We start from the raw sequence: 25,719 nt of genomic DNA, 5'->3' as shown, positions 1-25,719 counted from the left end.
CTCACAAAAACTACACATCAAACTATACTCAGTGTGTTTCTTTTGGTCTTTCTCAGCTCGCTGTCCAAACACCTCACATTCCCCATGATGATTGCTGGATGGTAGATGGAAAAGCTCCATCTCTGAAACCCTGTTCTTTCCTTCATACAGTAGCTTCTTCAGGATTACAGGCCTTGCTCAAGGCAAAAAAAGTCAGCCCGAGGAGATTAATCAGCAAGAGTGCAATGCAAAGACAAGTCGCTAGTAGACCTGCAAAACTTGACTTGTGAATTGCAGTAAAAACCAAGTGTCTGCTACGTGTACTTGGAAACGATCTAAAAAGACCAATCGTCTTTTTTTTTATCACATGCATCCATCCATCCTGTTGTGCTTATCCTTACCTCTTCAAAGAACAAAGTCAAAAAACAGAGTTTGCATTTATATGCATATTTTTATGTGTCTGTACAAATATTTGCACATTCAAACGAACAGCTTCATCCTCACATGATTTGCAGAATCTCATCTTGTGAAAATCAAGCCTGGCAAGGCAAGGTAAGGCTGCTTTGTAGTAGTTACTAACTGTAGATGTCCTGTAGAGCTTGTTTTCATATCCAATTCCTTTCTGATCGAAAACTAAAACCAGAAAGCATCATTTACACGTGATTGGCCACTAGGCGATCAACTGATAATATTACTACATCACTAGTTATATGAGATATAACTATATATATATATATATATACAGCGTTGACACACACCAAAATTACATAGATATCTCTATACTTTGACCTTAAAAAAAAACAATAATTCGAACTTCCTTACCTTACTCAAAAGGGCATTTTTAGACATAAAGGTCTAGCGTCTATATTGTAAAATAATAGTTAGAAATAGTTAAACTCACTTACAGAACCATATCTTTTGTAGTTCTGAAGGCTGTCTGTGTCTGTGGTGTGGATAAGTGATGTCTACATTATTGAGTTGCACTGGGGTAAGTGCATTTCTCTGTAGTTTGAGCATTATGGATTTAATAGATATATGCTGCTGCTGCTGTTTTTAGGTCCTGTGTGAACTTCATGCAACAGTAACTTTGGGTTTACAGAGCACCCTTTAAGGTTTCTTGTTTCAGTATGACAAACAGGTTGTTTTAATCAGCTTTAACAAACAACAAATGCTGCGTTTTATCTAATGACGATACCTTCTTAACCTCAATTTAAGAAGCTCACACTGTGCAAACATCGCTTTTGTTGCTGCCCACTGAAGTATAGCAACCAATAAGATTATTTATGATTCTGGAACAGCTATGCCTCAGAAAATTGTCTGTGTAATTACAGGTCCAATCTGCCAGCTGTACAGGTTTGATTGTACAGCGGTGGGGGTCGCGCACCTTTTCTGACAGCATCCCACAGCCAGCCCGGCACGCATGTTTAACTGACAGTTTCTGCATGTATGGCACTCTGGGTTTTTCTGGGCAGTGCTTTTATATGACATCTGAATTAATATGGTTTAATTTAATGCTGGTCATTGCAAATTCAAACCTTGTTTAAATTCATGGAAATCCATGGGTGTGAAGGACAATTCTCGCAGCAAACAACAGCGTCTGCAAATTGCACTCCTCCATAAACACACAAGTTTGTTTTTTTGTTTTTTTAAAGAGCGATAAGAAAAAAATGGAAAAAGTTTGCATTTGCAATTTACACTGATCCTCGAGCCCATCAGCATTTAAATGAAAATATGAGACTGCAGTCAAAAAGAATCTATGAATGGGAGAGCAGCTGAAGAGTGAGAGGAAGGCTGGCTACAACAATGACTGCAGCTCAAGCGGTGCGAGGAGGAGGAGGTGCAGAACATGGTCTTCCATAAAATAATCAGCAGCTTTCAAACTGTCTTTCCACATCTCAAATAGCACACATTTCTTCAACAATGTATTTCATTACTCATGTGTTCTGCATTTAATGCTAACATGATACAGGAACAGAGGTCTTATTTTGCTGGTTAAAAATTCAATCTCCTTTTTTTTTCCTTTCTTTTCCATTTGGTCCTTGCTTTCGCCAGCTCTGAGTGCGGTCAGTGAGCACTGTCATGTCTGGATTTGAAACAGAAAGACATTTTCAGTTTCCCTGTGACATTCAGAGGATGTAGTTTAGACATACAAAAAATACAAAAAAAGGCAGTGGGCTCTTTTCTGGGTTTCACCTTCCTTATAGAAAGCTGCAACTTTAGTCCGCTGTGGGGAAAATGCTTTATTTTTTTTATATACAGCAAACACGATGACAGGTACGAAACTGAAATCCTGTAAAATGAAACGCTTTCTACTGCCCTCAGAGATGACAGTAGATGTTATTTTATTTGATATTTTTTAAGCTGCTGTGGATATTTTGAAAAAGGTCAAAAGAACATGACAGTGGCCCGGCACCTGCCAAAACACTCACTGTGTCGAGCCAACGTGTAATACATTGTGGCGATATGTTCAAGCCAGCTATTTCAAGTCATAATTACTCTTTATTTTCTTTTCCTCAAATACTTACAATCTGACTACTGCCCTTCAGAATGCCTTCGAGGAAATCTTCATCTCCTCAAGGCAAAGCACGCTAATTTTCAATGTTTAGCACCACACATGACAGAGCACACAGCCCAGATTCATCATGCAGCAGTAAAGGTGACTAGATGTCTGTCAAATCATCAATCGTGCAGAGTGTCGCATAAAAAACACAGCAAAATAAAGTATACTTAAATATGCAAAGCATATATAACTAAAGGGAATGGAAACAAATGTACGTAAGAAAAAACATAAGAAATATATTTATCCTAAAACTTGGAAAATTCAGCATTAAAGCAGTCATAGCATGAAAAACAACTTAGATTCGCTAGTATTAAAATACATGCACTGCATACAAAAAAAAACAAACCAACAAATATGGAATAAAATAGTTCATAAAGGTAAATATTTACACTAATCAAAGAACTCAGTTAAGCATAAAATACAAAACAATGAAGTGTTCAATAAACCAAAAATCTAAATATGAGAAAATAAGTAGCTTCAATTTAAACATGAATGCAGATATTCTTGTGTGAGGTGATTCAGCAGAATTGAAACAGTTGTTAGAGAAGCTGTTCATGTGCATGTCCAGTAAGTAATGCACAGAGTATTCAGGATCCACTAATTATTCACATCCATTCACCACAGCCACAGTCATTCGGATGACCTCTGCTGGCAGCAGAATCCAAACAGTGTCGATTCAAACTGGATTCAAACAGCAACACCAAAGACGACTTTCCTCAGTGAGTCATGTGGACGCATTCCAACAGCTAGCAGGATTGCACCACATCTCTTCTCACCAGAATAACATCCTCTCTGTATGGTAACACTGTGGTCTCGGAAGTAAGAGTTCGGCAGTGTCTCACTTCAACGCTGCAATGCTCCATGACACACATGAAACAGGTCCCACTCTGAACTGCCATTGTTTCTTCTGTGTCTCCTCCATAATTACAGACCTTACATTCAGCAGAACTGTCAGCACAATCAGCTGGTGAAGATTATCTGCTGTCAAGAAGGGGGGAAAAGCTGTGGACATCCAAAACAAAAAGTTGCTATTTCACCTTCGTATAAATCACAATAAGCAAGAAATATCAGTTTCATCAAGTGATCAAGTCACTAAAATGAAATAAGCAAAAAGCAAAAACAGGAGCTGCTGCTCAGCACAACCCCTGGACAAATACAAAAAATACATATATTTGCATTTGTCACATAAAGTAATGCATCCTCTGTCAAAAATGTAATACAATCATAAATACTACAAAAACTATTTTGTTGTAAACTCCTAAGACCTGAAGTCTTTCATGGCATGCATTTTTCATTTCTCTTTGCTATTTGGCTTTATAGTGTCCGATAGAACTGAGTAATGATGTGCAAAACTCTTTATTTGGTGTCTGAACACAACATTTCTCCTGAGTACAAAACAAAATGAGAAACAACAATTGCGCCCTTTTGAGCAATATGGCTCATTTGAAAGAGGAAAGTTTAGTACTGTGGTCTAGACAACCCAAAATGTGATGTCACCATATGTGGATGTCAGGTCCTAAGAGGTTAAATTAAAAAAAAAAGTCAGAAGGGGCTATATAAATTCCATTACATTAAATGTACATATTGCATATATAATTCAGCACTCATAGTGTTGGATGGAAAACAAATCTGAATGACAGACTAATGAATTCAACAAAAGCTAATCAATGAAACCAGACTGGATGGGTGGGTTAGAGCGACTTTAAACTTCAGATCCAAAGAAAAGACAAAATAAAAGACACTTTGTTTTACCGTTTCCAAGAAACATCTGTTGTCTGTAAACTGAAACCACTTCAGTCTGTGACTACACGGGTGGTCGAAGACAATTTAAAAAAATTACAACAAAACAAAACATTTGCTATGCAGTGCCTTGTATAAAGAGTCTGATGTTCAGTTCTTTTTTCAGCCATAATTAAAATATTCATAAATACTGACACAACAACAGTTTTGTCCCAAAGACATAACAGGCTTAATAAAATATTTTCAGCCCTAAAAATGATTTGCAAGTCTTCTTGTGATGTATGTAGCAACAACCAACTCTCCTGACAAAGCAGTACCCAGCTCTGAAAAACCTCAAAGCGCCACATCTCTCACTCTCACTCTCACCTCATGAAGTTTGTCATTGTGAAATCATAGCAACAACTGACTGTATCTGCATGATGATCAGCTCTGATCTTCTCTACTCTGGACATGTGAAGCTGTTTGGTGGAACGCAGTATTTTACAAATAACTGAGAGACAAAAACAAGAAAGCCACAAAACTTTTATTTTGTACTCCTACAAAAAACGTGTCATTATATCCCCAAAGACTTTAAAACTTCCTTCATTACACTGGATAAAAGTTTGTTCGTTCCTGATTCTGTTTGTGTACAAGATCTGCATTATCAGAGATCTTTATCTCAATAACTACATAATTAAACAAAAGTTATACAGTTCAGCAGGAGGATTTCAGGTGATAGCATCTTTAAAAAAAGATTAGGGTGTCTCAAATCGCATACGTGCTGTATATGTGCATCCACGATGACAAGTCTGAGGCTTTTATATGTCCCAAATTCACAACAACTGTCACCTCAAGGTGCTTTAAATTGTAGACTACAGATTCTACAATATTAAACAAACACCCGTAATGGTCAAAAGGTTGAGTGTGAAATTTTTTGAAATAATTTTTAGCTTGTTAAAAGAAGATTCACTTATGGTGACAATATCATTGTGTAGCTAACAAATGGACACAGCTGCCATGACATCACGCACCGGTTTCTGGACCACACATTTTGAACCCTCACGATTAGCATTGTTTGGAGTGCTAAGTTATTACCTACCACTAGCAAATTGTTAGCAAGCAGCATTTGTAAACTTACAATGTATGAACAAATTGTAACCAAGTGATTTGAAAAAATCAAACGTGCAGTGATTAAGAAGTTGAAAACTATCCATAGAGCTTAAACGAGTTTGGACCAGGTTGTAAACGTCCTGTTTAAAGGTGTACAGCTGGGCATTTTAACACTAGAGTCTGGGTTTTGGAGCCATGCAGCCCTCGAAACTACTGTTTTTGGAATGTGTTTGCTTGAGCCACTGTTTTGCTACCAAGCTAACATAGCATTATCTTTTTCTATGCATTGCAATTACATGTGTTTTATTATTATTTGGTGTTCATGCATGTTAAATTGTTCTTCATTATTATATGCCAGATGTAATTTCTGTTAATTGCACAACTAGCAACCCCACATTCTGTATTTACCCATAGTGCATATAGTGTAGTACAAAAACCTAGTCTTAACTCAAACATTTATCACATTAAGAAACCTTGAATTTATGAGGAATGCCAAGAAAAGTGAACATCTGCATCCAGTGTCACACCAGTAAACACAAACAACTGCAAAAATAAAATATCGTCAAAGGTCAAGGTTTCCCTTTAAAGATAATCCCCTGTCACGAAAACAAACAAAGATGTATAACTCTAAACTAATGTATTAAAAAGTCAAAAATTAGCTTTGATAACAGATTTTCAAATTGATATAAATCAGTACTTGTAACAACATTTGTTGGTACACAAGTGCCAGCTTGAATGTGGACTGACAGAATCATATAACCATTACGGGTGAGTTTAAGCTCCTAACATGTACACAGTAGGTGCTGTTGTTGTGACTAGTTTCTGCCTGACTGCTCAAAACACCGTCCTCTCTGCTTATCTGCCTGGATGCAGGACCCAACCCCAGTTATTTCTGATAATCCACAGATTGTAGGCAGCTAACAGACATTTGTTTTACGACAGATGCCAGATTCAGATAAACATTTAATTAGCAACTCATCAGCTCTGTCAAAGCTAATTACCCCAGTTTCCAGCCAAAGCCAAAAACTGCTCCTCTCGCAGTTGGTTTGCATAACAGCTGAGTCTGCTGGCTGTGACAGGATATGAGGAGCCAGAGGCTGCGAGGAGACAAGACCTGCTTGCAGTGCTGTAGCAGGAATCAGAGTGGCTAATCCAGCCATTCTGCCATGGCTGAGAGTCGCAGGTCAGAGAAGTGGAAAGAATGGGTTAAATAGAATTACAGGCTGAGAAAACATTGTACTATTTATCAGCTTGTAACACGCCTGTCATGGAAATTACTGCTAGTGAGATATCTCAGCAGCACGTTTCTCAGCAGTCAGAAGGAGTGGGGTGTGAGTTTTTAGGATGGGCAGTGGACACAGTCTGGCTGTCAAGTGGTTCCTGAGAGGTGTATCGTGTGAAAACAGCACAGACGTGACCAGTGAGCAGCGACAGCAATCGCCACATGATCGCAGGATTACTGACCCTCTAGTCATATGACCATCTTGATGATTTTTGCATATGCTGGACTTGTGCGGAATGTTTGCAGCACAGTAACAAACAGAAATGGGAAGACGTCATCAAGACATCTCCACGATCGTTTGCTAATGTCGAGCTCTGGAATTAAATCATCACGTATGACTGTAATTAGAATTTGACATGCTTACACATTATACACACTAAGGCATCTCTATAACACTCAGGAGCTTCTCTGGGCTGACCTGTAACCTAGCAACCGTGTGACATCTCACACAAGCAGATGATTAAAGGTACCTTCTTTTCCATTCTGAGCATGGAGCCTTTGATAGATCCCCCCCGCCCACTACTTCGACTCCAACATTCTCCTCAGTAGCATGCCAAGAACACTCATATAACCTACAAATATGAAATATGAATCGTCATGCTTTTTTTAGCCTTTTGAGACCAGGGGTCTGTAGCTGGCGTAGCAGGCAAAGCCGCATCATTAACTGCTCTTAAGAGCTGATGCATCTGGCTTTTCATGACACACCAGGATAGTGCTGATCTGCAGGGGCATTTTGAAGCTCATATTATTAGTCTGCACTGCAAATAAATAACACACAACTCAGCATTTATATTTTGGCAGTTAGCCTTTCCAAAACTATAACCATGAAGGGATTATTGATGTTTGTGTCTAAAAAAGCTGTTATTTGCTTTCAAAAAATAGTCATAAGCTGACTACATTTTTCATTTGATTTATTCTTATTGAAATTCCAATTCATTCCGATACACTCTGTCCTGCTCATCTTCAGAGATTAAAAATAAAACAGTTGGACTTCTTGGTTTTAAAGACATTTCATCTCTCTGAGAGGCTTCTTCAGGTCTAGAACAATTGGTGTAGAGTCACAGGTAATAATCCCCTGGGTGGGTGATGGGAGTCAAAGAGTAAGTACTGGGCTGTGTGTGTATTTTTAGCAAATTTTAGTGGAGCTCTGAACAGAAATTATTGTGAGTTGTGATTCTTTTCCCCACAGTGAGCCAGGTGGTTCCCCACCTACCAAATCACACTAAAAGTCAGTAGAATTAGAATTAGAATACTCTAATCCCAGAGGAAATCATGTAAAAAAATGTATTATAATGTCCAATGTAATCCTATCTATCAGTATTGCTTATTATTCCATTAATATTGCACAGCTTTTAGTCATCTTTGCACAAAAATAGCTGCTAGAAATATCCACCGAAGATCTACTTTTAAATTTCTTACTTTGAGTGCATTTTAGTCTCTTCTTTTTCACTTTCACTTGAATAAAGAAGTTGAGTCAGCTTTTCCTACGATCCGCTCTAACTTTTACCAGAGTATTTTTTTTTTAACACATATCTATACTTCCACTTAAGTACAGAATGTGTGTACTTTTGTCAGAGAAGGTCAGTCAGGGCCAGTTGATGGAGGACATTTGAATACATCCAATTAGTAATTTTAGAGAGGCTGTTGAGGGTTTTGGGCTTAACAGAAAAGTACAGCCGTGTATCATCTGCATACCAGTGACAGGAGATTAAAACTATTAATTAGATTACCCAGAGGTAATATATATATATTAAAAATCAAAACACAATTGGTCCAAGACCTGTGCCATGAGAACTCCACATATGAGGGTTGCAGATAAGGACACACATTGGTTAATATGAATTCTGAACTGTTGGATGAAAACCATTTGAGAGCAGTACCAATGATGCCCACCAGTTTTGTAATCTGTTGATAAGCGTAGCCTGCCAATGAATCTAGGAAGGTTCATCTTATGTCAGCACTTATTTTTTAATACAGCTGTTTCAGTGATGTGGTTTTGTCTGTAACAAGATTGGAATTTATTAAGGATATTGTTTCCTTCAACTAAGGTAGTAGTAATAAATGTGAGTTTGGAAACTGTCCTGTTATCATCTAAAACAGTGGAGGAGTGGTTGACTTTTTTAAGGTAACCTGAAAATGAATGTAGGAGGGATAATGAAAGAAAAGAAACCGAAGAAAAAGCACACATATGTGAAACAATATCGAGGAAGTCTAATGTAGCATTAACCATTTAGGAGAACAAAACTTCTTCAAAGTTCAAATGTTAGGCTTAATAATTACAAAGTCCTTTGTAATCACTGGATGCATTTCCTCAATGTGATCCTTTGCCAGGCTGTCATTAGATGTCTGTTCACAGGTCTTGCTCTGTTTTGCTTTACAGTCTAGATTACAGTATTTAGCAGCTCAGTTGCATTGAGATCCTAATACTGACTTGGCTGTTACAGAAACTTCCACCCTTTTCTTTGCATATCTCTTCAGTTACGTTCTCGGTATGTTCCAGGGTTAGGATGCAGTAAAGTCTTACTCCGTGGACTCCATAATTCATCCAGTTATACATCGACACTGGACATCACATTACACCGGCACCTCTGTTTTTGTGGAAGATGGCTTCAAAGGCTTCTACAAATGTGTATCTTTCTACCATTCTAGTAGCCACTTATGCAAAATGTTTAGTCTCGATGGCAAACTCTCAGTACTGAAAACTGCTCTTCGTGGTTCACCTGAAGTCTTCTTCAGGTTTTTTTAGTGCCCAAGATTGGCCTACTTCACTTTAATCATTTCTAGACTTTTAACCTGCTTATTTTATGAATCAACAATTAACAAATTATTGTCAATAGAAAGTTTTTGAGCTTCTTATGACCAGTTCTTTTTCCCCCAGGGAGTAAATGCAGAAAAATGGACACACACATATATCTATTTATGTTTGCGTGTGTTTATATGTGTGATTTGGGGCTTTATACATACAATTGAATTGAATTGCATAGTTAAACTGTATAACAACTCTTCATTATGTTACAAATGAACACACTGTTCAGGCATCAGATCCCAAACATAATTTGTAATTTACCTTCATGCAGATGTGTTTCTTAGATTTATAGTGTACATAATATTTATTTATGCAATTTGCACTTCTGCCTTACACAATGTCAATGTCAGTAACACTTTTGCTCATTTTAAAAAACTTAATTTTTACTTTTGCTTTTAATCACGGTTATAAATGTAGAAATTCTTGCACCCTCATACAACATGGCCTTTAGTTAGAAATCAGAAAGTCTTCTTTTCTTTACTTGTGAGTTTTCACACCACTGTTAAATCTACAACTATTTAATGGCAAAATCTTCTGTGTAAGAATGCAAAGTTTGACAGATATACTGCAGCATTAGCTGCTAAGCATGACTGAGCTCCACTAAGGGTCAAACAGATAATGTCATACTACATCAGAGAATAACTACAGCACTGCTGCTGAACAGCACGCCATAAGCTATGCTACAGTGACATGACCTGTGTACCAAAGCAGGATCTATTTTCATAATGACACCTGAAGCTGTACTTTAGGAGACCGACATAAAATTCCTCGCCGTGCATCGCTACTTTTCTCTTCCTATTTCCCCTCACGTGCTCCTCGTGCCTCTGTCTCTCAGAGCATTGTTAAGGCTCTCAAATAACCAGATAAAGATGACGCTGGGGAACCTGGGCTTAGACAGCAGCAGAACAAGAAAAAAGAAAGGAAGACAGAGTTTTAAAGTTGGGTTATATCATAGTGCGTGTGTGTGTGCGTGTGTGTGCGTGGGTGTATCTGGGAGATTGCGCACTTTCTGCTTTGGAGATGTTTTTTTTTATTATCTCAAATGGGGAGGAGAGAGGAAGAAAGGGGTGAAGGAAGGAGGAGGAGGAGAGGGGGAGAGAGTAGGTCTAAAGAGCTGGAAGAGAAGAGGCAGGAGTGGGGAACTGGAAACATGAGATAGGCGAAATGACTGCATATTGGCACTCAAATGGGATATATCATGGAGTATATGAAAATAAAACCACATGTGCAATCTGGAGAGGCAAGATAAAGCATTTTTATTCTGCAACTTTTCTGGAAGAAAGTACAAATGAATAAAATATTTACACATATAAATATATTTCAAACATATATTTTGTATGTGGTTAGTTAAGATATGATTATGAGATTATGTGTGCATAGTGTAGGTAGCTCTACTGATGTGAATTCAGTAAGAAAGTGTTAAATCACCCAATAGTTAAATTTATTCTGTGATATTTTCCAACCAGCCACATCTTTTACAACACCTCCTCATACAGTGACTCACAGATACATATTTGCAGAATTTCTCCACACACAGATGACCAGTAATTAAAACGCTTCAAGCTTCACAAAGTTACATTTAAAGGTGCATCATGCAAAAGATCCAACATTGCTCTTTGCGACACTTCTATATAGTCCTATATAAAATCACCAACAGGAAGTTTTTGCCACTTCCTGGTGGTGACTGTCTCGGAAAAACAGTTAAAAAAATGTAGGCATACCCCTAATTTTAAAAGTGCCCACTGCATAGTTGTTATGCAGGGGAAAACTGTTCTTAGACAAGAACACTATTGTACAGGACTGTAAGCATGATTTTAGCCCTGTAAAACTGGACGTTTTAACATGGGAATGTATGGAACCAGCCTCAAGTGGGGAAAAAATGCAGTTTTTAGCCTTTTCACCTTGGCTTCACTTCAGACAGCTGTGGAGCATGTGTGAGCATGGGGCGTCTAAAGATTGAAAGGCTGGTGGATCAGTCCCTGGCTTCTCCATGTTTCTGTTGAAATATCTTTGGGCAAATAACTGCCCTCAGTGCATGCACTGGAGTGTGTGTATAAATGTAAAAGTGCTGTACACTGTCTATGTGATTGGGTGAGAAGGACTTGCTTTGAGTGTTTGCAGCACTGCAGCCTCCATTTCTTCATGTTTCTACAGCAGAGCTGCTGTGGCGAGTGCTTTGAGGTCTCTTTGGGCTGGTTTTAATCTTTGCTTTTTGTTGTGGGCTTTGTGTTCACACGTAAACACTAGAGTTCAGGGATATGTGTTGGTGCATGGATTTATACTGTCAACTGGTAATTATGTGACAATGAGTTTTAGGTCCATTTATGGCCTTGCGAGAAAGTAATGTAACAAGCAGTTTAACACATTACTCTGGTAGTTAAGTAACATACTGCATTACAGTAACCAGTAATGTGTTCTTTTTTTTGAGTCACGACCTCCAACGACTGGAGGGGACATTGCTTACCACTCATACTAAAGTGCCTCCTTTACATGTGGGAACAATAAGTTTTGACTGTTCAGAGATTTGTATAACCAAATAAAGTCAATCAAATGTTTTTAAAAAAAATTACAAATAAATAATGGGACGCTTCATTTGTGTGTTTAGTTTCAGTGAAACTTTGTAAATTTGGAGTTGAGTTGCTCTAAATTTTAGCTTAGTTTTTCACTTTCCTGCCAATGTGCCACTTAGAATTCTTTTAGTCAAATTGGTTGAATTCTTTGTAATAGACTGAAAAAAGATGATGGTTCACCTTTCTCAACCCTTTTAAGTTGTTGGGATCTTTAAAAGGGACTTTTTTGATATCTCTTTACCAACTCTTCACATTTTTGTCAGATGGAACGTGATCCTATTTTCTTTAGGGCTACAGGTCTTCCAAAGCAGATGTTCATGTGCTAAGTTTGGAACAAGTCTTGGTTTGTCTGAGCTAAATAATATGTAATGAACCAGACTGAGTCAAGAAAATGGGCTGTTTGTGGTTACCACAGAAGCTCAAATGCATTCTGCTGTTACAGAGGTAATAAATTCATGATTTATGTGAAATGTATGTGACGCTCTCCTGATAGGGAAGGCCCGGAATTATAGTTGCCGTAAATGATGACAGAAAAAAATAAAATAAAGCTCAGTGTCTCAGAAAATGATTTGGAGCTCTTCAACAGCCTGACAGGAGAAAATGTAAGAGTGTGACTGATTTACAAAATACGCTAATGTGGGTTTTACATGTTGCCATTTTTCATGTGTCACTTATTTGAGAGACAGGCCTTCAAAGATGAGAAATCTCTTCTTAGATCAAAGGTATCTTACAGAAACTTTCCCCACAGGACAAGTGTCAGAGTGGTTCTTATCATCAAAGAGTCCTATGCTCAGAAGCACAAGATTGGAAATGAAGTCCTATAATCACGGGTGTCCCATAATCAGAACAGCAACCGCTGTGGCCACAAGTCCCACTATAACAATAATGGCACAATCAATGACGGCAAGTTACCTTTAACAAATGCTATAATATGGGGTTCCTGTTAAAGCAATGCTAAAAACATTGGGTCTTAGAGTTATTTAGGCGGGGTAAGGTGTTTAATTTTGAGTCAGTTTCTATTTTTGCAAAACTTTTGAAATGTTTATATGTAGGTGGAAAAGTAAGAACGGTCTAACTTAGCTTTCTGAAACTATCTAGAGTAAAACCAACAGAGGCTATAGCAAGAATTCCCTGAGTGCTTTGAAGTAAATAAATATGTGGTTTATTACCAATAAATCTACCTTTTCATTTGTTACTCCCAAATACTAACACATCTCATATATGTCCATTGACATTTGAACCATTCACTCTTTCAGGATCATTAGCGCGTTCATCTTAAACCATTCTAGATCTGTAGAAGAAGAGCCACGCCAGCTAAGGTCCACTTGGAGGGGTTTTCTTTGGTCTTCAGGTTAAAGGTCCATACGTATGTGGGTCCCCTCTGACGAGTCTTATAAACAGGGCACTGGTAGAGGTTTCTGTTGTCCCATTTGTCCACTGGGATAGCCTTGATGAACATGACCGGCATGGTTGGGGTGAGCTCTTTGAGACGGGCATCCACAATCAAGCCAGTCTGAAAGAAAAAGAAATAAAGAAGGAAAGTCGGGGAGATGGGAAGGAGAGGGAGGGTGTGAAGGAGGAATGACAAGCCAATCAACCACAGACAGGAACATTTCACAGAACTGAAGAAGTTATAAATTAGTTTGAGGTTTGAGGAAGCTTTGCTCAGATGCTGTGCTTGCCATTGAGCCTCCATTTAATAATCATTTTGTGCCAGAGCAAAGAAAAGAAAAGAAAAGAAAAGAAAAGAAAAGAAAAGAAAAGAAGCTGTTTGACTAATCTTGGATGGCACAAGCAGAGTTAGAGTTTGTTAAACACAGTTTTGTGGCACCCTTGAAAAGTGGTGAAAGTCAAGAGAGTCTGAGCTGAAGTCGAGCTACCCTGTCTTAGTATACACACTCTCTAAACAGTCGGAAACAGAGTGGTCTGTCTCGCTAATTAATCCTCCTACAATTAGCTCCTGACAAACAGAAGTTTCTCCATGCATGCACAGTGACTTTCAGGAATGAATGTAAATCCTGATGACTTTGGAAAGCAAAGAGGACAAAGCCCGGACTGCATCTGCAATTCCTACAACACTTTAAAGAGTTGCTAAGTACCAATAACCTTATATCTGTTTCGGGTAAATAACAATGATGAGGATCCTAAAGTGAGCAAGTCATTATGGTAAAAATGGTAAATGGCCTGTATTTGTATAACACTTTACTTAGTCCCTAAGGACCCCAAAGCACTTTACACTACATTCACACACACTGGTGATGGCAAGCTACATTGTAGCCACAGCTGCCCTGGGGCACACTGACAGAGGCAAGGCTGCCAGACACTGGCGCCACCGGGCCCTCTGACCACCACCAGTAGGCAAAGGGTGAAGCGTCTTGCCCAAGGACACAACGACCCAGACTGTCCGAGCCGGGGCTCGAACCGGCAACCTTCCAATTACAAGACGACCTGCCAACTCTTGAGCCACGATCGCCCAGTTATAAATTGTCCTAATGATGCTGTGTCTACACTCTTACTACACTAGCGAATATCCATTTTGATCGTGTGCTCACACAACATATTGAAAGAATCAAGTATATCACAAAGCAGGACATCAATAAGTAGTGTCCATCACAAACACAAATCATTTCAAAGGACATATCTGCATATTCTGTGATTCCACATGCAATACATGATGTCTGAACCATCTCTGAATAAAATGTAAGGTTCATTAATATAGATTAGGTTTAATATAAATCTTTGACTTTAATGGCTGCACAGAGCATTGTCCAAACAGAGCGCTGCATACTCGCCTATTCACACTCTGCTACTCCCTGCCAGTGGCACAGAACTGGCCCTGGGGCTGAGAGGAGAATGGGTAGGAGGAGAAGAGTTGTGTGATTGGAAGCCACCCAGCCTGTAGGGCTGCCTGTCTATTTGCCTGCGCCTCCAACTTTAATGAAGAAAAAAGGAACCACTCCTCCAAAGGGTGATCTCAGTGCTCAAGTGCACACTCTGCACATTCCCTAATTAAGAAGTCTAGTGGGATGCACCTTGAAAGCTGGGCACATATGCAGAGCTTGAATGTATAGAGATAGAAAGAGCTTTGGGAAGCTGAGTAATGTGCTATGCTCCAACAGCTGAACACAAGCAGGTTGCAAAGCAGAAAATGAAGCCACTAAGGAAATGTGAAGGTGCTTTTTTTGTGAGCTTAAATGAGGTGAGGGTCAGCTCACCTCATTTAGATATATAGTCTGAGGAGCTTGCAAGTGAAAGCGTGTTGTGTTTGTTGTATCAACTTTCTGTAGCAACTTTGCGGCACTCAGCTAAACAAGGAAATCAATAAAAACTCATGTACCTGTGTGTCCCAGCGTGCACCCTCCATGTACAACCCGTGAATGTAGGCCCCTTCACGAGGTGGAGAGCTGAAGTCCTCGCGATTCTTCTTTGTGACATCACACTGCAGACACATACTGTCCAGGGGCCACTCGTTTCTGCCGCATAACCACAAATTTCCTGTTAACAAGCCATGTGGTTTCTATCATTTTCTTATATCTTAATGCTGAGTAGCCCTACCTTCTCGCCATAGCCTGCATGATGGCTGTGAGAAAGGACTGAGGGTTAAAGAAGCCAGCCAGCCACACTGCAGAAGGTAAGCTGAAATCAGCTGACCAAGCTTCCAGCTCCCTGATCCTGGCCAGCAGGTCAGTGAACCACAGGGCCAGGCCAGACATGGAGGGATATGCCCGTTTGGTCCAACTCTCTGGCACCATGTCCAGGAAGATAGCATTCTGAAGGTTTTCCATGTCACTGGTCATGGTCAGCTCTCCCTGATGAGCGAGGGTTAAAGGAGAGAGAACAGATGAGATAAAAAAATATTATATACTGCTACACGTTAACGGAGTAATAAAAAAAATTCTTGTTTCTTATTTCTCCTTTCATTAATTTCTGCAACAGACTGACAGTAGAGCACCTGGTGTTTTAAGCTACAATCCCACTGATACAACATTGACACCTTCCAACAAACAACCTGCATGATGATCTGCTGGATGATCTGCTTGATTTGGGCTTTAGGCAGTGTCCTCTGGATTGCACCTTAAAGCTATAAAGCTCTGAATGGTTTAGGACCAAAATACATCAGTGACCTCCTGACCCAGTATGAACCTTCCAGATCCCTCAGGTCATCTGGATCCGGTCTTTTATCAGTTCCCAGAGTCAGAACCAGACACGGAGAAGCTGCATTCAGCTTTTATGCTCCTTATATCTGGAACAAACTCCCAGAAAGCCTCAGATCAGCTGAAACACTCAGTTTATTTAAATCCAGGTTGAAGACTCACCTGTTCTCAGCTGCATTTGAATAAAGCACCAAATCCACACTTTTAAGCTTAAATTTCAAAACTTACATTTAACTACTGATTTTATCTACTGTTCTGATTTTATCTGTTTTGATTTTATATACTGTTTTGTTTGTTTGTTTGTTAATTAGTTAGTTAGTTTATTTGCTTGTTTTAATCAATTTTAAATCATGCTTTTTATTTGTTCTAATGTCTCTGTAAAGCACTTTGAATCACCTTGTTGTTGAATTGTGCTATACAAATAAACTTGCCTTGCCTTGCCTTGCCTTACCACCAGCAGAGAGGGAAGGAACAAGGCTAAACGAAATACTAGCCACTCTTTATATCCTGTTTATCCTATTAATTCTGCAGCGTTTTCAGTAAATATCTTTCTATGAGCATAGCAAAACTATTTCTTCCTGTTGTGCATGGCTGAGGACAGTCAGGAAAGTGGTACAAAGTGGTGTTACTAGACAAAAAGGACTGCGGATAGCTGGATAGCTAAGGCCTCCGTCACACAGACCTAGAGAATGGTTGACATTGGTGTATTTCCTGACCAGCTGGTGTGTGGTTACTAGAGGCTGTTGCTGGGTGAGGTTGGCCTCAAAGACAGTGGTATACGAAAAACCTTCCTGTGATTGCTTTGGTAGCTAGGAGACTGCCGTGGTTGCCTGTAGATTGTGTGGAAGATGCTGCCTTGCCTGCAAACACTTGCTAGCTAACACAGAGTATGCTAACTAACCACTCAGCCATAGTGAAAATTAAGAAAGTGTGATGCGAAGTTGTGCCTTTTTTTCTTCCCCACCTGTCACGTTTGGTTCTTTTGCCATCAGAATTATTGTCTAAAGGCCAAGAAAGATGCCCAACGGATTTACTTTACCAAATGGACCATCCCGGCCTTGCCGTATTGGTTCATTTGATTGACCTTTGTTTTTATTGTTTATTTTATTTTATTTTCACTTGCTACACACGGGACAGACATGACTGGGGGAAAGAAAAGGGAGAAAGAAAGAGAGGTAGGGAAAGAAAAACAGCGGGGAAGAGGAACGGTGATAAAGGGCACAAAACAAAAACAAACAAAACAAACAGACAAAAAATACATAATCATCACCTGGATCACCGGTTGAGAAAGAAAAAAGAGAAAACAAGCAAAAAAAAGAGCAATATAATAAACAACAACATCACGATAACCTGTGTGAATATAAAAGTAAATACTAAATATTGAATATTATTGTGCAGCACATAAGATCAACAGCTCACAGTGTGCTTTGAGGTAGGAAGGTAAGGTGTAATTTGTGTCTGTGAGCACCCGTGTGTACACCTGTGAGCATGAACGCGCTTGTATTCAAAAGGTTCCTTCATGTAATGATCTGCTAGAGGGTGTGGGGAGCCACAGCCCCGTCCTCCAGGGCATGAAGCAGGTATGGAGGAGATCCAGGCTCCAGACATCCAGAGACCCTCAGAGCACAAGAGACCAAGGAAGACCAACGACTTGCTGTTACATAGTGGTTGCAAACTGAGGTCTAGGCCTGACTTCATAAATCTACCACTATAATAAATTAAAGAACACTTCTATGTCGGCATTACAATAACAGTAGGTTATCCCACATGCAGAATTCTGAGACTTATATGTGTGGAAGCCAACAGAAAAGGAAAATAACATTTGATTGTGTTCATAAGCTACAACATTTTCCTCTGTTTTGGATACTCCCTTGGTATTCCTTTGAAGTTCAGTAATTTCAAGACATTTTGCTTTAAAACAAACATGAATATGATGCAATAGAAAAGTATGGATTTACTTGTTAGAATGTGAGGATTCCATTAAAATGTTAGATATTGCAATATGAACTGCTGGTGTGACCCGACCAGTGTTTGATAGGCAGGTCATGAAACACGAAACTGCAACATCTACACAGGTATCGGCAAGTTCTGTCCCTTTGCCATAGAAAATAGATAAATCTAATTTATCCAATTTCTAACTTCATTTTTGAAAAAAAAAATCTTTCAGATAACATTATGTTGATATAGTGCGGATTTGTTGCAGTATAATCACCAGAGCTTGCTAGGCTGGTGATGTCACCATAAATGCTAATATTAGTTCTATTGCTATTGTTTGCTGTACTTTATTGAACAGGCTGCTTGTGGATATGAAAAATCTGTTGTATAATTTGGCTTTCATGTTCTTCTTGATCATCTGGAAATACCCATTTTAATTAGGGCGAGTGCTCTCAGTGCTGACAAATGCTGTGTCTGTGCAAAAAACTTCTTGCTGGTTTTTGAATGCTATTTACAGGAAGGGAAAAAAGTTCCTGCTTGTCTAGCTAAACACTGGAGGTGAGACCTTCCAGCTACTTAAGGTGTTGAATGGTAACAAGCCCTTTAGAAATCAGTAAACATGGGAATAAGCAAGCCATGCCAGATAAGGAAACATGCTGTAAGATAGCCAAGAGAAGATGGCACTGATGAGTAATGAGACAGCATGCGAGTGAAAACAGTAGTGTCCTTCACCTGCTGATAGTGTAGCTGATGTATCGCTGATGTATAGATACCCATTTCTGACATAATAATTCTTTATGAGGGTGATAAGGTTCTGTGGGTTTATCTAGATAAGTGACTTTATCATTAACCACTCCTCAAAATAATCCATCAGTTCAGCCATTTCATACTCAACCTCATAGCACTATGAAGCTCCAACACCTCAACCAGGATAACATTCTGATAGTTCCTATTTATTGAACTATAGAGGCAACATATGATTCCATTTGCTGGTACAACAGTGTACATGGCTTTTAAATCACTGAGCCGATTTATTGGGGCTTGTAGGGCAGGGAGATCGAAGCCTCATAACTCCTGACAAATGCATTGACATATTTTTCCCCCTTTCTTTCTCTTTTCATTTGTTGTTAACACATGACTCAGTCAGGCTTGACACAGAGAATGCCGACATCTCATTCCTTTCTGCTACTCTGTAAGCCAGATCTCTGAGTCACTCTTACAACCGTGCTTCTGACAAACAACAAAGGAAAAGATTTAGTTATGCAGGAATACTAACTAAGCAGCCTGTTGATGTCAACAGTAGAGAATCCTATGTAAAGTGAATCATAGGTGTTGAGAATAACTGAAGCTTTTTTTGGTGGGGATTGAAGTCACAGTTCACTGTTTTGCGTTGCAGGTTTTTAGTCGTTGAGGGTCCTGTGCAGTATCTTGGCTGTTCCTAGGACTGCACTCTTCTGGACAGAGATCTCGAATGTTCTCTATACTTCTTATGGTCGCTCAACTCCTAGCCAAACATCTCACTGATCAATATAGCCGTGGTGTAGATCAGCTGATTTGTCTTGGTAATGGTTGCAGTAGGTATTGTCTGTAGTACTGCATTCACATAATCTACATAATTTACTTAGGTATTATTAAAGTATTCTGATTCTGATTCTGATTCTGATCGACAGTAGGCCTTCAGAGGGAACTTGTAATCTTGGTAACCGGCTACAGAAGGTCCAGGTTTCAAGCTTCGCTATGATCCTGTCTTTTAGGTCAGTTCCTCTTGCACTCAACAATCCTTCTTCCATTGCATTTGGGGCTTGGTATCCAATCTCGGGTGGGGGTGATGATATCCCCCCCCCGACTTGTCGTTCTGGCTTCCACTTGCTGTGTTATTTGTGTTATATAGATTTAAACGGCTAAATTCAATGCATTTGAGTTGGTTTGAGCTCTGGAACCAGTCTCTTGGAGAAGGGATGGACTCTTTTCCATTCTGGAGTTGCCTTTGGTGGAAGGAGGTGGGGAGGCCTGGATATCCTACGTATCACCATTGGAATTTTTATTACAGGATAAGACGGTTGCTTCCCCGCACCTTCGGCTTGGAAAATTGGTCCTGACTGTCGTTCAAAGGTTGCTCCATTTGGAGATATCTCTATTAGGATGAACATCAGGTAGTGGCCTCCAGCTTGCACTGGAGGGGTTTGCAAGTCTGAAGCAGTGGGAATGAGAACTAGAACCTTAGACTAGACTGGTCGATCAACGTCCCTATCCTCACGTATGGATATGAGCTTTGGGTAGTGACTGAAATAGTGTGACCAGTTGCTATCTCCTACCAGCAGGAGGCCCAGGAGTAGACCCATGTCAAATAGGTCTCTCTGCTGGCCTGGGAACACCTCGGTGAGGGACTTCTGGGCTTCCTTGCTTAGGTTGCTCATGTGACCCAGCACAGGCTAGGTGAAAGAAGATGGATGAGTGGATGAATCGATGGATGGATCTTATTTGACTTGGTAGCTACTGAATACTGTATCATAATAAAACTCAGGCTTTGTCCGCAGGACATGTACAATGTAAATGTTTTTGCAAGGCAAAACACTTCCATCTCCAGTCTCATAACAGTGCACAGCCTCCCATTAACTCTTCAAAGCCACTACTCACCTTAAGTCCAAGGCTTAGCTCGTGAAGAGAGTATCTGATCTCCTGGGTGAGAATGTTCATACGCTCACACTCCTGCAGCGCCACGACCTGATAGGGAGTCCTCTCCTCTGCTTTCCCTAGAAGCTCAGCCATGTTGAACTCCTCTGGGAGTTTCTCCAGTACCTCTTCCAGCACTGCATGCACCTGATAACATGGATAGGAATGTAGAAAAAAGTGAGAGGAGTGTTTCCCAGTAAAGTAGACCATTATGCTTGTCAATATTAAAGCTAAGTAGGACAAGAAACACCAATGGTAAGACAATACTATCCTAAGTAAACATCTGAAAGAGATGGGTTCATCTGAGTCACATAAACTCAGTCCTGTCAATGCTGACAGTCTGAGAAACTGTTTGAAATTGTTCCATAAATATTCATGAAGACATATTTTTGCAACACCAGCTTTTTGTTTTCAATAACAGTATTATTCCTTCAGAAAATCAATGCTCACATCGTATTTTTGCGGACAAGGGGTGAAAGCTAATGTCTGTGTCCAAACTTTCCCAAGACAACCAGCAAGAGAGATCAATCAAAGGATTAGGTACCAAACTAAGGATATCAGGTCATCGTATCTATGGATTTTTTGTTCCTGATGATTCTGAATATCTGATTTGACTTTGGCAGCTACTGAACACCCAGAATACAAAGTGGGCCTTTTCAGTAAGCCAGAAAGATTCCAAATCATAATATATTAAATGACCAATGGAAACACGGAAACACACACACACGGCAAATGTAAAGTCACAAATCAACCTTACATATATGTTTTTAGACATTTTAAGGTCAACTAATCATTGACTTTAAAATACAGATGAGAGCAAACATAAGTAAATCAATCCCAGTTAAAAGCATGCGCATATGAATTAAACATGAATGAAACATGCTGAGCAAACTTCCCTAATGGTCAGCGGTGAAATCAAATTAATGTTTTCTGTTAGAAAGGGGTTGTTGCAATTATCAAATTGTAATCATAAAGTGGTGGAAATAATTATTTGATCCCCTGCAGAATTCATAGGTTTGCTCACTTACAAAGAAAAAAACAGTCTCTAATTTTTACCATAGTTTTACTTTAAAGGAGAGAGACAGGATATCAACGAAAATCCAGAAAAACACATTACATGAAAGTCTTACCCAACCAGAATTCTGACTCCCACAGATGACTGACTGTGTTCCCATGTGACACGCAGATTACAGTCAATTAATCAGTCAATTATAGATACATCTGCTCTCAACCCATTATGAGTAAAAAGCACACCTCCACCAACATGGACCAAAGAGCTGTCTAAAGATGTCAGGGACAAGACTGTAGACCTGTAGACTGTCCATTAATCATCCTTGATCGGGAGCTGGAATGTGGATGAGCCCAAAACTACACAGGAGGAGCTTGTTCATAATCTGGAGGCAGTTGAGATCACAGTCACTAAGAAAACAACTGGTGAAGCACTATGCTGTAATGGATCTGATCCTGAAAACCACAAAAGTGATCACACATTCACGATCATCACGAGCATGTTTTTCTTTGGTTTGGTTTGCCACACCGACTTTGTCCCCTATGGTGATGCTAACAATCCAGAGATGTACATGTAATGTATCTAACTGTGATATATTTTTTCACAAGCCCATTCACAGGACTACATACTAGATACACAATACAGTTACTGTGATGAACTTTCCAGTTTTGTCTTTCTGTCCAATGTCATTAACTACTCCCATTTTTAACATTGTCAACACACAGTTTAGTCGACTGAATAATGGACAATACACATGTGAATGGGGCTTTATTGATCAATTTCACAACAACTGCCAGCAGTCAATTGTTTGGTTGGGGAATACCTGTTTTTCCTTTGCAATCCGTGGTTGTCAGATGGTTGCTGACCACCTCTCTGGGCTGTGTGGCTTATTTAGCTATAGTTTAGTTTATAAATAGCTTCCATAACCACGTACTTTACAGGGCACTTTTATTTAAAGCAATTAATTTAAGCTTTTACTTTTTAATGGCTCAGTCATATTAGAGCAAAAATAGGATGAGAGTCTCTTTGTGAATAGGAAAGATTTATGCATATCAGATTAATAAATTGAACTTTTTGCATTGTACATCTGACCACAAGTAGTTGAGTCAACCAACTGAGGCCTTTTCATGCTTAACCTTGGGGTAGTCACTTTTAAGTTATCTTTAAACAATCTTCAAATAGTCCATCTTGGACTAACTGTAATCATTCTCAGACAGATTAGTCAAGGTCAACAAATAATTGGCATTTATTTTCCAAAACTTCACAATTAAGTCAGTCTGAACTGATGAGCTGAACCTGTCTGTGACATGCCTTTTTGCAGTAGGGGACTTGAGTAAGCCGGTTGCCAACTCATCTTCTCATTATATTACTATATAAAAGCTGGAATGCCATTTTTAAGCACCAACTATGTCACTATCTGTGAATGAATTTCTGATTCTAATCTTCTGGGATCCTAAATGTAAGCAGTTAATGTGAATTCCTTTTTAATGTGAATTTCCGTGTATGTAAAAAGCAACACATTTGCAGTAGCTGGATTTGTACTTTTTGCCTATTTATTACAGTAACTGCTGTGTTATCATAAACAGATAACATCTAATGAGACTGATTCTGTTTTACTGTCATTTAATTGCTGTTGTGAGTCACCAAAATCACTTTGAAGATAGCAGCTGACTGTGAGCGGTCAAGGATCTGTCCCCCGTCTTCAAAGCAACCATATCAAAGGCAACAAAATCACAAGTTCATTGCACACAGTTGCAACAACTTTGGTCACGCTGCAGTCTCCAACCACTGTTTCACTAGTGTGACTGTAGCAATCAAATACAGTAAAACAAACCAAAATAATTTATTTATCTATATCTATCTATCTATCTATCAGGGGTGCAACGATACACAAAATTCACGGTTCGGTTCGATACTTTGGTGTCACGGTTCGATATTTTTTCGATACAAAAAAAATGTTCATGCCTTTTTAATTTGTCATTTATTAAAATTATAAATATATATTTTAACTCAAAAGTACAGTTTTTAAATTTAACCCTAACCCTTGTGCGTGTTTTTTTATTTTGACAGCGAATGCGCACCTGCGGACCACTTATGTGCAGCCCTGGTTATTTAGCTCGTCATATTGCAGCCACAGAAATTCTTTTGTCCATGAAACCATAAAGCTGCACTTTCTTTTTGCCTTATAGTCTCATTTGTCATAACTTCTCCGTTTTGTGGTAAGCTTTTCTTTGGCTGTCACTTCTTCACCCTGACCTGTCTTATTTGGCTCAGCAGAACTAAAATATAAATCCTGCTGCTTTTACACACGCACTCACATAAGCTCAGCGATTCTCTGCGCCATCAACCTCTCACATGTTTAAGCTTGCTGCGGGAGATTTCACTTGTCATGTTTGCATAGTAAGCTAACGATTAATAAGACGATGTCAGAGGAATTGGTGCACAAATTATCATCACTCACAGATCAGTGCTGTCGCTCTCTATACACAGTTCGCATGATTGCAAAGTGAAAGCAAAAAAACAAGCGCAAATTCAAACGCGATTTCAATATGTCACATATTGACAGTGGCTCACCGATGCCAATGACATAATTACCCAGCTACATTTCTGAAAGAATGCAAAAGCATTGCCATATATTTTTCCCTCCTACAATAGCCCGACGGGCAGGGAAGAGATAGATTTTGGTAGCCCGACTGAAAAAATCGCTAGCCCCAGGACGTTGGGCTAGCAATATTGCAAGCCCTGTATCTGATTGAGGAATCACTCATCTTTGGAAAAGAGAGTTTATTACAGAGAAATGTCTCTTTCCAAAATAAAAGCTATACTATCCGCTTCTTCTGGGCTATATTCTCAGCAGCATAAGGAGAATCATGTGCTAACAGCTGTCTAAATGACTCGGCTAAAGTTAGTAGCATGCTTGTTGTTTTTGTCTTTGCACTAGGATGATGTCGGCGTAAATGTGCAGTCATATTCGTTGTGTTCCCACTAGTGCTTTCAGGTTAATCTCGTTGAAATGACCTTAACGCCACAACACGGCAAATCTCCGTTAACGAGCTACCGCCGATCGCCCCGTGCATGGGGCTAGACGGCCAACACGTTAACGAGCTAACTGCGCTAACACACTAGTTCCCACCCATGTAATAGTTGGGTTGCGGTCACGTGGTTCTGATGACGTGCGGAGGCAGCGCGATTTTTGAGTGGAGGGCGGAAGTAAACATGGAGGACACTGTGGAGAGTCAGGAGAGCAGCTATTGTGCAACTTTAGACCCCGTTTCTCGGGAGAGATATAAACAGATAGTTAAAAAATATATCGGACGTGATCCGTATTCTTTGAAAATGTCCGAATACATCACAGAAGTAAAGGATTTGCCTACTATCGAGGCTGTGGATATCACCAACTACTTGGTCCTCCAGACTTCTTACTACACTAGGCAGCAAATGAAAGCTTTCAAGAGTCTGGAGGCGTACAATTTTTTTGTCAGCGGGTGGGTCCACAACCTTGGAACAAAACGTCTCCGTGATGGATACAGTTTGGTGTTTGCAAGGGTGAGTGTTTGTTCTTATATTGCTTTATCTTAAACACGCTAACAGTTAGCGGTAGCGGCTTTAACGTCAACAAACATGCCACATCCTTAGGACTTCGTTAGAGTGACAGTTGTTTGTTTCAAGGTAAACCATTCTCAGAGGTCTAACGAGGTCTAACTTCACACTGAAGTCTTCTGGTTGTGGATTCTCAGCTGGAAGCTGCAGTTCGGGGTTCTCCACTGTCACTAGGCTCAAATCCGGGCTCTCAGCCGTCTGTTGCATATCCAAAATCGCCTCTGCACATCGATGCTGTTCTGCCTTAAGCTTCATTCTTTTCTCTCGTTTGAGAACTGATTCCGATCTGGGTTTTCGTTCGTAGCCGAGATTGACCGTCGGA

The 25,719-nt window shown here is 39.6% G+C and overlaps 1 protein-coding gene across 1 annotated transcript in view; it reads right to left on the bottom strand.

Moving 5' to 3' along the window:
- Positions 1-10,562: 10,562 nt before the first annotated feature.
- dnah9 (dynein, axonemal, heavy chain 9) overlaps positions 10,563-25,719 on the bottom strand; it is a 170,190-nt gene continuing 155,033 nt past the window's right edge. The window contains exons 76-79 of the mRNA XM_040036646.1: positions 20,753-20,935; positions 15,582-15,835; positions 15,364-15,499; positions 10,563-13,539 (exon numbers count right to left, since the gene is read on the bottom strand). Coding sequence (XP_039892580.1) covers positions 13,312-13,539; positions 15,364-15,499; positions 15,582-15,835; positions 20,753-20,935 — 801 coding nt within the window. The 3' untranslated portion in view covers positions 10,563-13,311. The remainder of the gene's footprint in view (positions 13,540-15,363; positions 15,500-15,581; positions 15,836-20,752; positions 20,936-25,719) is intronic.

The sequence above is a fragment of the Simochromis diagramma genome, unplaced genomic scaffold, assembly GCF_900408965.1.
Source record: "Simochromis diagramma unplaced genomic scaffold, fSimDia1.1 OVJJ01000371.1, whole genome shotgun sequence".
NCBI lineage: Eukaryota > Metazoa > Chordata > Actinopteri > Cichliformes > Cichlidae > Simochromis > Simochromis diagramma.
This window is presented reverse-complemented; position numbering and strand designations above follow the sequence as displayed.